The sequence below is a fragment of the Eublepharis macularius genome, chromosome 18, assembly GCF_028583425.1.
Source record: "Eublepharis macularius isolate TG4126 chromosome 18, MPM_Emac_v1.0, whole genome shotgun sequence".
Classification (NCBI taxonomy): domain Eukaryota; kingdom Metazoa; phylum Chordata; class Lepidosauria; order Squamata; family Eublepharidae; genus Eublepharis; species Eublepharis macularius.
In genome coordinates this window covers 34,849,940-34,863,106 of record NC_072807.1, presented here as the reverse complement: position 1 = coordinate 34,863,106, position 13,167 = coordinate 34,849,940, and the positions used below count along the sequence as shown (strand labels likewise).

The 13,167-nt window shown below is 45.0% G+C and overlaps 1 protein-coding gene across 3 annotated transcripts in view; it reads left to right on the top strand.

Annotated features, from left to right (window-relative positions):
* The window catches only part of PEAK1 (pseudopodium enriched atypical kinase 1), a 76,747-nt gene extending 64,611 nt beyond the window's left edge, over nucleotides 1–12,136 (top strand). For all 3 annotated transcript variants that reach the window (XM_055002175.1, XM_055002177.1, XM_055002176.1), the window contains one exon: nucleotides 4,447–12,136. In XM_055002175.1, the coding sequence (XP_054858150.1) occupies nucleotides 4,447–5,586 (1,140 nt within the window). In that variant the 3' untranslated portion in view covers nucleotides 5,587–12,136. The remainder of the gene's footprint in view (nucleotides 1–4,446) is intronic.
* The last annotated feature ends 1,031 nt before the right edge of the window (nucleotides 12,137–13,167 follow it).

Below are 13,167 nucleotides of genomic sequence, written 5' to 3'. Positions count from 1 at the left end.
TTGGTTTAGTTACTTCTGTGGCAAGGGGGTTAAAAAGATCAAGATTGGTTGCTGAATTCCAGCTCAGGCTTCCTCAGAGTTCAGAAGAAGTATATCTATTCATGTAGTACATACAGAATTTAAAGAGCAGAAAGAATCAATTTACAGGTCTGTCTTGCCTCCAAAGGTAGTCTCTTAGAACACTGACTATTCATCACCTTTCAATATGAATTGAGCCTCTCGGGTGGTTGTCAAAGCTACAGCATCATGCAATTTTGCTGCCTTGCACAAAAGCCCAGTTTTCACAACATGGCATGAAAGTTTGTAATGACAGGCATCTTGTCCTTGGCAGAACTTGCCTTCCACAAATTCTCTTTGAACTTTTTTTTTTCCTGATCAGACATTGCGGTCTCGCTTTGTTCTGCTCGTATGCCAAGACGCAGAAATCTTGCGACTGCTGTTGTCAACACCATTCAGGAGCACTAAAAGCCTGCTGAGATTAAAAGGGTTTGTAGGTTTTCCAAAAAATGTCAGGCTCAGGATTTTGTGCTGGGAGAAGGGATCTCCACCACTGAGGGGCAGTCACCGACACTGCGAACAGCACAAGCAAGGTGAGGAATTAGTTTGGGCAACAGGCAAGAGCAAGATGGTTATCTGATTAGAAAGGAGTAGTGGTTGAGCACATGTTTTGTATCCAAAAATCCCCAAGTTCCGTCTCTGGTATCTCCAGTTAAAAGGTCTCAGCTGTCAGATGCTGGGAAAGGTCTTTCTGTGCCTGAGATCCTGGAGAATCAGTGCCGTTCGAAATGGACAGTACCGAACAAGAGAGACCAAGGATATAAGGCAGTTTAAGACAACGTATGGCTAATCTCTGCAGCCTCTTTTTGATCCCTCCCCTGCCCCTAAACGTGCAGTTCCCTAGTTACTTGATTGTTTGCTGCTGTTGGGTGTTTTTAAGAACTCTTCCAGGGCTAAAAGAATGAAGTTGCGTTTGAGTATACCTAATTCCCATGTAAAGCAGCTCAAATTACTTGGAGTGATGTCTAGGCATGGTATGCATAGATCACTTTGATCCTTAATCTATATGTAATCTACAGTAAATGACAGGATACAAATTCAAGCTGTTATTTTCCTTATTATTTATTGTGCTTATTTTAAGCTAAACCTCTTCCTCGTCATAAAACTTTTTTACAAGTTAAAATTCCCTGACTTGCTTACTAATCGATAACAAGCAAGGTGATCACCCACAGTATGAGAATACATCTGGAAATGTGGCCTTAATGGGCTGTAGCAGATGAAATAGGCAAGGGTCAGTCCTAAGTTCCATTCTGAAATGGCTGTGTTCCACCTTTCCTCTGCTTCCTGAACTCTTCCTCTGTTAGGCCACCTGCTTCCCTTGGCCCCCTCCCATTTCCTCTTTCCCCCCCAGATATTCCAGCTCGTCCCGGATCTCCTCCCTCCACCCTTTGATCCCTGTTGCTTCCATTTTTCCTTTTGTTGACCACCTGCATTTTCTATAAAATTCTTTTTTGTTTCTTTTTGGGGGTGCCAAACATCTTCTGTTCTGACGGTTTTGTTCTTGTTTTGGTTGTATCAGTGGTATGGTAGAAATGGTTATTTCTGGGAACTATGGTCATACCTCCATTCAGTACAGGTTGGTTGATCTCTGTGGGTTTTCTCTGTTATTTTAGATAGTCTACATGAAATTAAAATCATGCTAATAAGTATGAACTGAGGGGCACATTTGGTGAAGTATGCAGTCAGTATGATATGGGGGGGAGCTTCAGGCATTTGGGAGTATTTCTCTAAAGAAACAAATTCTTAGAGGGACCAAACCCACCCTATCTTCTCCCCTACTCTGAGCTTACCTGCAGTACCTTTCTTGCCTAGGCTAGCAAAGCGGTTCATGAGGAAGCAGGCGGTCAGACTGTGACAAGGAGAACATTAATATAAGTTAGTTGTGATGCTACATTTTTTTCATGAGACTGATGAGAGAAACAAAGCCTCTTTTAACTTGCCCTACAAATAATGTCCCAGAGTGAACTCTACTATCTATAATGGACATGAGTAGTTCCAGGCAGGCGTTGTAGGTAAATAGTAGCACAACGCTAGTTTGCTATTGTTATAAAAGATAGGCATTGTGCATTTCGTTCTTGCTGGGGAGCCAGTGTGGTGTAGTGATTAGAGTGTCAGACTGGGAAACCCAGATTCAAATATCCACTCTGCCATGGAAGCTCACTGGGTGACCTATGGGCAACAATACACTCTTAGCCTAATCTACATCACAGGGTTGTTGTGAGAATAAAATGGAGGTGAGGTCAGCTGCTTTGCTTCCCCGCTGGGAAGAAATGCAGTGTATAAATGAAGTAAAACAACAAAATCAATAAATAAATTTTAATGCAGCTTAGGTAAATATATATCTCACTGAGGTAAATACATACCTCACACACTGTGCACAGTTTGTCTAGCTTGAAATTTTTGTGACTTTTTGAATGAAATACACAGGAGTTATTGTTAAAAGCATGTGACTCAGAACACAGCTGACTAACAAATGTTGATTGTAAATGAGATTTTTTTCTGTAACTAGTGGCAAGGTTGCATTTTAAGAGTCACTAGTAGAAACTTAGTCAAGATTAAAAGAAGGACAACCTAGGCCGATTCCAGATGACTAACCTTAAGTCGCTTCATGCCGCCCTCTTCCGGATCGCGACGGGGAAAATGCGAAATATTGCGTTTCCTCACGCGAGTTTTGCGCGTCGTCGCGCAAAACTCGCGCGAGGAAACGCGATATTTCGCATTTTCCCCGTCGCGATCCGGAAGAGGGCGGCATGAAGCGACTTAAGGTTAGTCATCTGGAATCGGCCCTAATCAATACACTGCTGCCTAGAGTGTTTATCTGCATGAAACTCTATCACAACGCGCATTTCTGATGAACAAACACAAATTACAGCTACCATCGGTGTTATGATACCTGGTATATTGCCAATAATGCTCTTCGTTTTGCCTAAAACCGAGACTGATGGCTGCACAAGTGCCTCAAGGTAGCAGGGAGGAGGGGGGAGTCTCCCCCTCCCCTCTCTCTTTGCTTGTAGACAAATTGAAGGTTGGTCATTTCACAGGGCCCTGGTTTGGCTCCAGACTGCAGGATGGGGGAGAGGAGCTAACCATTTCCCTCCTCCCAGTTTTTTTTTTTTTTGGCCTGAAATGGCTCTTTAGAGCTGCTGCTCACCCCATGGGTCAGCTATCTGGACACTCTATGCTTTGCCTGTATGTTTGCTCACTGTGGCAGACAGCAGCTCTGTGGGTCCACCTCAGATTGAGGAAGCAGTATATGGAAATGACTACCCACCCACCCCCGCCCATGCTTTGGTCCTAATTCAGATCAGGACACCTAATTCAGACCACACACTATTTAAAAAGAACAGGTGGGTGGGAGCTCTGCTCATGGAACTCCCTCCCTTTCGCATCTGTTTAGGTGAAGCTTGGTGGCTCACTTGATGTACAGATGCTCACTGTATCATATCAGCACAGCTTGACTAAAGATAGCATTTATTTTTTGGTGGGGGGGGGGGACGGGCTGCTTAGACACCAGCTTCATTCTGCCCTTTTCCTCATTCCAAGGAGGCCTAGGTATGGATTTTGCTCTGTGAAAATGGAATGTTTTTCAATCTTTAATCAATCTGTATTTTCTAAGGCAGAGGTGCAAGCTACCAGCCAATAAAGCATCCAAACCTCTTCATTCCTGCTGCATCAGCAAAATGTAAAAAACATTTTTGAGCCAGACTTCATTTTGCCCATATGTGCTAGACTCCTATTGCTTTTTCAAGTAACTGCATTTTCTTCTTTTTGAAGAAAGTTTGTAATGGACTTTTGATGTTTTAGTGGCCTGCTCATATTTTCTTCCCCAGATTAGTTCAAACAATAAAAATTTTTTGAGAGAGCACCAAGTACCCATGTTTTGGGGAGAACTGATATCGAGTTACCATATCTTGGAGGCTATATTTTATGAAGGGGAGGGATGCTTGGTTCTTGGCTTGTTCTTTCGACTTCCAAAGTGCAGAACTGATAGGCAATAGACAACCGTTGTCACGTTGAATTATTAATGATTGTTTGCCTTTGTAAAAATTTCCATGCACTGAATGAATTGTTTTCCATTATTTGAGGGCAGGTTACTATGGAAAAGCAAACATTAAACGCATTTCATATCACACAAAAAAACCCTTTGGTTTGGGCTTCCAGACTCTCTCCTTAGATCCCTTCAGTATGACAAGAAAAATAAAACAGTAGAGTGGAAAGAAATAGTAATAACCCAGATAGTACTTTGCTAGGGAGCTAAAAGTGAGTTTTCTGAGGCTAGAGATGGTGTGGTGTTCAAGCCTCGCGTTCCTTGGCTCTCAGGAATTTGGTACATGCTCACAGTTTCACCTTCGTGCCACTTATAACTGTTTGTTTATATTCCTTTTTTAGATTTGTAAAAGCAAAGCTAAAGAATCCCAACAGTATTACCACAGCTTGGCCATCCGCCAGAGCTTGGCTATTCATTTTAACATACAGCAGGACTGTGGCCATTTCTTAGCCGATGTGCCCGTTCGGCTCCTTCCGTGGGAGGATCCTGACTCTCCAGAGGAAGAAGAGCAGGAAGAAAGTGAGCAGCGGGCCCACGAGAGCCCTTCTGATGCAGAAGCATCACAGAAAGACAGCTCAAGCGCACCAGGAACGGTCAGCAAGCAGCGCAGCAGAGTTGTCGTCATCACCCGTGAGGTTCCCTACCTGACGGTGGCAGATTTTGTACAGTCGTCTTCAGAACGCCACAGAAGCAACCCAGACTTGTACGAAAGACAAGTGTGTTTCCTCCTCTTGCAGTTGTGTTCTGGCTTAGAGCACCTGAAGCCCTATCACATTACACATTGTGACCTGCGCTTGGAGAATCTTCTGCAGGTGGACTACAAGCCTGGGGGGAGCCTTCTGAACTCTGAGCCTGTGGAGCCCAACCCCAGTGCCGCTTGCCCGGCCAGGCTCCTTGTGAGCAATTTTTCTCAAGCCAAGCAAAAGAGCCACATGGTAGATCCAGAAGTCCTAAAGGATCAGTCCCGCCTTGCCCCAGAGATCATCACAGCCACGCAGTATAAAAAATGCGATGAGTTTCAGACTGGCATCCTCATTTATGAAATGTTGCACCTGCCCAACCCCTTCGATGAAAATCCAGAGCTGAAGGAGAAAGAGTACACCTGCTCTGACCTGCCCAGGATCCCTTGCCGTTCTCTCTACTCCCTGGGGCTTCAGCAGTTGGCAAACTGCCTGCTAAATCCCAACCCCTCAGAAAGGATCCTTATATCCGAGGCCAAGGGAGTCCTTCAGTGTTTGCTATGGGGCCCTCGTGAGGATGTGTTTCAGACTCTCAACGCCTCTTGCAGGCCAGCACAAAGGGAGACTGTGCTCCAGAACTGGCTGGACATCAAACGGACGCTGTTGATGATCAAGTTTGCTGAAAAGTCTTTGGACAGGGAATGCAGAGTCAGCCTTGAAGACTGGCTTTGTTGTCAGTATCTGGCTTTTGCCACTACAGACTCACTCGATCGCGTGGTGAAAATCATGCAGCAGCACTAGCTTGTGTGAGCTGCAGCTTTTGACTTCAACACCCCCCTTACCCACTCCTTTCTCCAGCAAGCGCTAAAATTCTATCTAGCAATCAAGGTCACCAAGACTGAGCAAACAGATCTCAGTGGGAAGCTCTGTTTCCTGTCAGAGGTGTAAAAGGAGACTTGTACTGGTCTGAGGCCCCATCACCTCCTATAGTGGGTGGTATGATGAAACAAGGAAAGGTGGAGACATTGAAAAGGAAACCACTATTTCTGAGATCCCTGTTCAGAAGAACGCTCTGTGATGGTGGTACCAAGCCACTGCATTAAGGTCCATGTGCTGCATATGGCAGCGTCCAGTGAACTACAAATAGGAATAAGATGAATGAGTTGTCAGAACCTAAATGCTTTTCACAAGGTGGGGCTTCTGCCACATTCCCTATGAGAGGCTGTCAGCCCCAAATGACTCAGCCCGTACCAGTCTCACTTCCTTGAAAAGCAGCTCTGATTCTCCCCCCCCACCCCCTCCCCACGAGGAAGCACTCTGGACTGCTAGTGAGTTATAGTCAGCTGCATCCTGATCAAGTTGCCTCCCCTTTCCTTTAGCTCTTGAGACAACACATGACATGCAAGTTACGTTTTGTAAAAAAGTGACAAACCCCCCAGTCTTAAGCGATTGTATTTTTGAATGGAGGTGCATTCAGGAAGGGGGTGCTCAAATCTACTTGCCAAGAGTTCCAGAGTTACATAATGTATTTTGCCCTTCTTTTTACCCCTCCTCAACCCTCGGTTTGATTGGGCAGCAGTCATCAATATGGAGTATTCCCAATAAAAGCCAAGAGTGTGTCTTTCTCTTTTGGCCAACCTATCTGATGCACTAGTCCTGCTTGGGGTTATCGATGGACTGTTAATTATAACCACTTTAACCAAGAGCAGTGCCGGGAACCAGAGGACAACAGAAGCAAACACATTTTAGAAGCAGTTATACCTTCTCCTATCAGGTGGGCATATATCCTAAATCAGGGGCGCAAAAGTATTGGCTTTCTGTGCCTGCCTTGCATTTAGTTTTGCCTGGCCACGCTGTTTCGCACTGTAAGATGGAAGCTTGTTGTGCTGGCAGATGCCAACATGGCTTAGAGTTCGTTATGGTGTCACAAATAAGCTATGCTGCTAGAGAAGGTTTACCTACAGATGTGGTTTTCCTGAGGGCCAGGGAGAGCACCATCTGCTTGATGGCTAATATTTGTCCAGTTTAGTTTCCCCTTCAGGAGTATTTGGCGACATAGATGCTTCCGAGGAGCCCGTGTTAGGATATTTCTAGCTGTTACTGCCAATCACTTAAAATGCCACGGCTGTCAGCATCGTTCTGGTGACTCTGAAAGAGTCGCTGCATACTAAGGAGACACTGAGTAAACAAATCCAACTGCCTGAAGGAGTGTTTGGCCTGTAGACATCCCTGCTGGCTTCCTTTCCTAATACAGAGGCCTTTTCCTGTGGAAGCATGACAGCTCTCTCTCCTACACCTGATCTCTTTGCTCAGTAATTGTTAGGCTTCCTTTGAGTTACCTCTGAATGACAGAGCTGCAGCCAAGTATTGAATTCCTACAGCTGGGGACAGTTGTTTGTTGAAAAGTGGACACCTCTTGCGCAGAGCCTGTGCTGCTGCTCCTCTTTCTCCTATGGATATATGTGCAATTTTTGGATGTATTATATGAAAAGCTGTGTTTAGTGTTTACGTTGCATAACTGATTTACCTGTATGCTAGACCTATCCCCTTCCTTTCATGGCACATAGATGCACAAAGTTACATGTGCTGTTTCTCTGGATTGCTGTTTCCTTTATCGTTAAACTGTGACTAACCTGTTTACTTCAGCCTTGGAAACAAATAAGCCACTTTGAATTGCGTGTGCATGTTTGGACCAGCCCCCCTTTGAGAGGTCGGCAGCCAGCTTTGTCCTCTTGCAGCAGGGCACAGCTATCTTGCTGATTCCTGGTTTACGGAAACCCCTTCTATTTCTCGTGCAAGTGGTCTATAGGGTTTGTGGTGGTCTCTCTAAATGCGTGGATCTTCCTGCTTCAGTATCTACCAGGTTGTGGAATGCTGGAGAAGGATCAGACAAGGTTAAGGGCAGTATGTGTGACGAGCGTCCTGACGTACTTCAGACAAAAGGACAACATTGTTTGCAAGCCAGGACAGCTTTCAGAATGCAAAAAAAAAAAGCACACGAAAGCCCAAGATGCGAGGCATGGTTTTGTGATCCGTGTGGCTTCCTGAAAGGTTCTACAGACTCTAGGCGGTGTCTTTTACAGAGGCTTACACAAACATGACATATAGCCATGCTTTATTCGGGAAGGGGTGGGGAAAGGAGAAATGCCTCCCGGTATGAACAAGTTGCTCCCCTGCCCCTCACCCTAATTGCGTGAGGGTGCTCCTCAGTTTTATATATGCTTTTAACTAATATCTCTGTGCACACAAAGTTCTCATTTAGCCAGCCTTTGACACTTAGCTACACATGGACTACTGAGCCCTGCGGTAGGCACATTCCACCAGGCATCTTTTAGTGTATAATGTGCGCTTCAAACCTCTTCCTTGTTGACATGCACATGCAAAAGTACACTCTTGAATGTTTTGCGTATTTTATGCAGCAGGACCCAAACCGTTGTAGCTGGTTTCCTAGCTCTGATTTCCATTTTGTATTTTGGTGGTAACATTTAAACCAGTATTAGCATTCTGCGCTTCAGGCAAGCTTGTTCACTGCCATCTCTTTGCCATGTAGTTCTGGATGACTGTTGTTAATGAAGGATGGTCATGTGAGTGCTGTGTAGTGGGGGGGCGGCTTCCATCTTGGATGTCTCTTTGCAGACATCCTAGAACAGCTGTATTCAATTGGTGGAAGCCTCCTGTCTTAATGAAGAGCCACACCAAACTGATGCCCAGGAAAGAACCTGGGACAAAATATTGTTACAGCCTAATTTCTAATCCTTGTTTCCCTTGTAATTGGAGGTCACAAGGCATCAGGAATGGAGCCTTAGGTACGGAGAGCCCCATTCATAGGCTTTGCAGTTTGAATAATTCAGCCTTTTTTAGTTGAGCTCACCCACAGTTCAAAGATTGTCATTCTCAAATAGCCATACTGTTTTGTAAATATATATATATGTTCTGTATATATTTACTGATTGTAAAGATATATATTTTCAGAACCAGGCCATTCATTTTAGCACAATATAAACCAGTAGTAAACAGAGCTCTGGGAGATTCCACATTTTGAAAGAATTTGAATGTTGTTGTGCTGCTTGGAGCTTTGACGAATCTTTTCTGGGGGGGTGGCCCTCTCAGCCTTGATTTTATTGCACAATCAGTGCCTTGCCACAGAACTAAAGCTTTGGGAGGGAGGATTCCCCAGTGGCCGCTGCCCTCCGTTAGCTACCAGCTGATTAACAGTGCCCACAGTTTTGTTTTGTTTTTAAAAACTATGAAATGAAAGGACGCGTTCCCCACAAAGCTGAGTTGGCAGTTTTACAAAAAGAATACAGTGTGATGGCTCAGATCCATGAGTTCTCTGGATATCATTATAAAGTCAAAAGAAAAGTCTCGTGGCAGATTTTTTTCCCCAAAACTGCAACTTCCATGGAAGAAGAAACAGGCTGTGTTGACGTAGCTGTCTAGACAGCGTAGAATTAGGAAGCCCTGTTGCTCTGACAATCTTATTCAGACTCCAGCCGGTAAAGGAGGCAAACTGTGCGCAAAGTCTGCATGCTGACCTGCTCAGGAAGACTCTGGCCCACCTATGCTCTGGTGCAAAACCTTGGAAGCAGAGGGAAAACAAGACTGCCAGAAAGTGGAGGTCTTCTATTAAAGATAAGTGAAGCCATTCAGGTTTTCCATCTGAAATGATAGGCCATAGTGCACTCTTCATTGTGCCAGAGATAAGAGCATTAGAAACCCCAACGAATGAATCTACTTGCGTAGGGCATAGCCTCCTTATTCCATGTTTTATCCCAACATTTCCTGTCAGCTAGCCCCAGACACTGGAATTTGCTGTTTGAATTTTGCTTAAGGACAGCCAGGAGTTCCATGCTTCAGTCAGCTAGCTCAGTACAGAGGTTCAAGCTTGCCTCTTACTCCAGCCCACTGCAGTAGAACAGAGCAAGAGTCCAGTAGCACCTGTAAGACCAACAAAATCTGCGGTAGGGTATGAACATTCATGAGTCACAGCCAGGGGTCATTTCATAGAAAAAGAGCTGGAGGAACTCATTAGCATAACTCATTAGCATATGCCACACCTCTTGCCATCACCGGAAGTGTGTCGTTCGTATAATTGATTTGCATATGCCACACCCCCTGACATCACCTATCCTGGCTGTTTTGGACCCAATCCTGGCCATTCAGGGCCGAAATTGGGCCCAAAATGGCAAAAGGGGGCTGAAAAGAGGCCCAAAATGGTCAGGATCGGGCCTCTGATGAGCGGGAGAGTGACCCACCACCTGTCAGAGGCCTGATCTGGGCCGTTTCAGCCCCAACCCAGGCGGAAACGGGCCCAAAATGGCTGAGAGTCAGGTGGGCGGGGCCACCTGACGTGACCTCTGGGGAACTGCATTCCTGTGCGTTCCCCCTCGAAATGAGCCCTGGTCACAACTCACTTCTTCAGCTCCCTGGTTTTCTTATGCAAGCAGGGAAGGATTGAATGCGTTGTTCCCTTCAGAAGGCTTGTCTCAGTGAATACATGGAAAGTTTTGTTTCCATGCAGCCTCTGGTCACCTGTCCCATGGCCTTAAGGCAAGCCATGCCTTTACAAGAGGTTAATAAAGGGGGCTGCCTTGAGCCCCCGAAGACTCCGTTCCGCTCAGCTCTCACATTGATAAGGACGGAATGTTCGGCTTGTCACAAAGGTAGCAAATGAGGATTATCTCCTCCCTCATAACTTCGTTAATTGTACAGTGATTTGAAAGCTCGTGGTGGTGCCTTTTCTGAGATTAGTGAAATCCAAAGTACATAGGAGTCAGCGGTAGCTTATCAACCAGTTCTCTACTTGAGAAATGCATACAACAAAATGCCTAACGGACTCTGAGCAGGGTTCAGACCTAAAACACAGACGGGGCTAGCAAGAGCAGGCCAGATTCTCAAATATTGGTCACCAGAAGCAGGTTTCACTAGCAACCAAATGTTGTTCCCCAAATGCAGCCCTTTGCCTCCAAGTCCCGTGTAAGTAAATGGTTGTGATTTACTCCTGTGGAAGAAAGATAAAGCACTGTACTTGGCGGTGTTTTAAGTCGAGGCAAAGCCTGCTCAGGTGGTCTCACTAGAAGGGATCCTGGAGGCAGAAGATGCACTGTTTACTCCCTCCATGGGCCCCTGGACTGTCCAGCCACCCAGAATACACTGCGCCCATCAGCACTGTAGGCATTGTGTTCTTTAGGAAATTGGAGGGGGGGACGGGATTCTCAAGAGATGTGCTGAAGAATTTTCACTGTGCCAGGGCTGTAGCTGCTAAAGACCCCTCCATGCTGGAGAGCAGTGCCTCTGCCAAGCTGTTTTTGGAGTATTGCAGTTGAATTTGTAGTTGGAGGCATCTCTAAGTTTTGTTTTTTACGCAAAACATCAACCCAGCGGCACAATCTGCAGCCCAGTCCTATGCCAAAGTTGATTTCAGTGGGACTTTGGCCTCACTTAGCTCTGCATCGGATTGCACCTTTTTTTAAAACACCGCAGAACTTCATGCTTGGGAGAGTAATTGGAAATTATTTAAACTCCTAAGGAAACCTCCAGAAGTATTTTGCTACTCCATCCAGCTTCTGGTTGGAAAGCCCTCCCCTACAGCACAGGCAATTGAGTCTCAAAGTGAGGGAGAACAGATGGCAATTCACAAAATTGCCAACTACCTGAGCATTTCCCTTTGTTCCAGTTGATCTTCGCTTCCAGCTCCTTTGATTATCCCTCTAACCCAGAACAGTAGTTCAGTAAAGATTGCAGTATTTTAATAGGGGGGGGGGAATCATGCATGCCCATATTTTTATAAATGAATTTTGATGATCCGCAGGCATAATCTGCTTCCCCCTCCCATTTATGATCCGTATGTAGATTATACATAACGTATAATACGCATACTATTTGCTTGAATTTTAAAAATTCATTAAGTAGAGATCTCGTTCTGAAATACCAGTTCAAATGTACAATGCTTTAACTTGAATGTAGTCAGGCTTAGGAAGTTTTGTAGCTTTCACCAGGGGGCAGGGGTTGGTTTCAAATTTAATTATGCTGAACATTTTAAGTACAAGGAACAAAAGTGGGAAGATCCTGCGCAGGTGCAGCTTGATGTGGTCTCTCTTTACAAATGCCTTGAGATGGGAATTTAACCATTTTCTTTGCAAGACACCATTCTGTTGGGTAAGCGGTGTGTTTGGAGTTCACTGCATTGCTATATCCGGTGCTTCATATCTATATTTACACATTTTTACAGATACAAACTCCCAGCCTTCCTTCGTGTTTGGATGGCAGTTACACTCCCCAGTTTGCTGTGGTACTTTGCTGTGTACTCTGTGGCATCCATGTTACTGTGTAAATAAACTAGTTTCATTACACTGACAATCCAGGTGTGCCTTTGCCTTAGTTTTCTTTTTGATGTCTTTATACAAGGATGTGCTATTGGCAATTAATTATTGGCTTGAATATAACTTTTGTTAGAACCAATAGAAACTGATGCAATTTATTCGCAAGAGAACAGCCATTGTATTGATGTAGCACGTGGGAATATCTCCCTAGTTCTCACATAGAAACACCATATTCAGGATTTTAAAAAACATGTTTTAATTTCTGCTCCTGTAGCTCGGACTGCCTAATTTTTTTTTAGATCCATTTGCATCTCTGTTCAGTCTCGAGGTTGCCCTTCTCCCTTGTTATTTGGCAATCTTGATCTCTACTATGATAGAAAACTTGCTTCCTTCACAATGGGATGGTTTCCATGTCACAGAAAGAGACCTCTGATCTTCCACAAGGAACTTGGGAAAGGTGGAAAGAAGTAGAAGAAATGGTACCTGTTTGGCTTTCCCACACCGTGGGCATGGGGGCTACCCAGAAATAGAAATCAGGGCATTGGCTCTGCTCTGGCAATGTGGGCCAGGGGCAATTCCAGAAGAATTTTCGCTTCAAGGTAAAAGGACCTCTTTCAAGCATGGGACCTTGGACATTTCTGGTTTATTATAAAGCAGTGCGTGAGCACCCTCTAGTGTTAAGTACAGAACATGACAATAGTGAATTTCTGCAAAGAGGTCTCAAACACTGAATACCTACTTGGGGGCAAACACCTTTCCCAAACAGACCTGTGGGGAGGGGACAAAGGCACCTGCAAGGTATAATAAACAGATTCAGTGGGGTTGCTTTAATCATTATAATAATAACAACATTTGATTTATATACTGCCCTTCAGGACAACTTAATGCCCACTCAGAGCAGTTTACAAAGTATGCTATTATTATCCCCACAACAATAATCACCCTGTGAGGTGGGTGGGGCTGAGAGAGCTCTGAGAGAGCTGTGACTGACCCAAGGTCACCCAGCTGGCTTCAAGTGGCGGAGTGGGGAATGAAACCCGGCTCTCCAGATTAGAGTCCT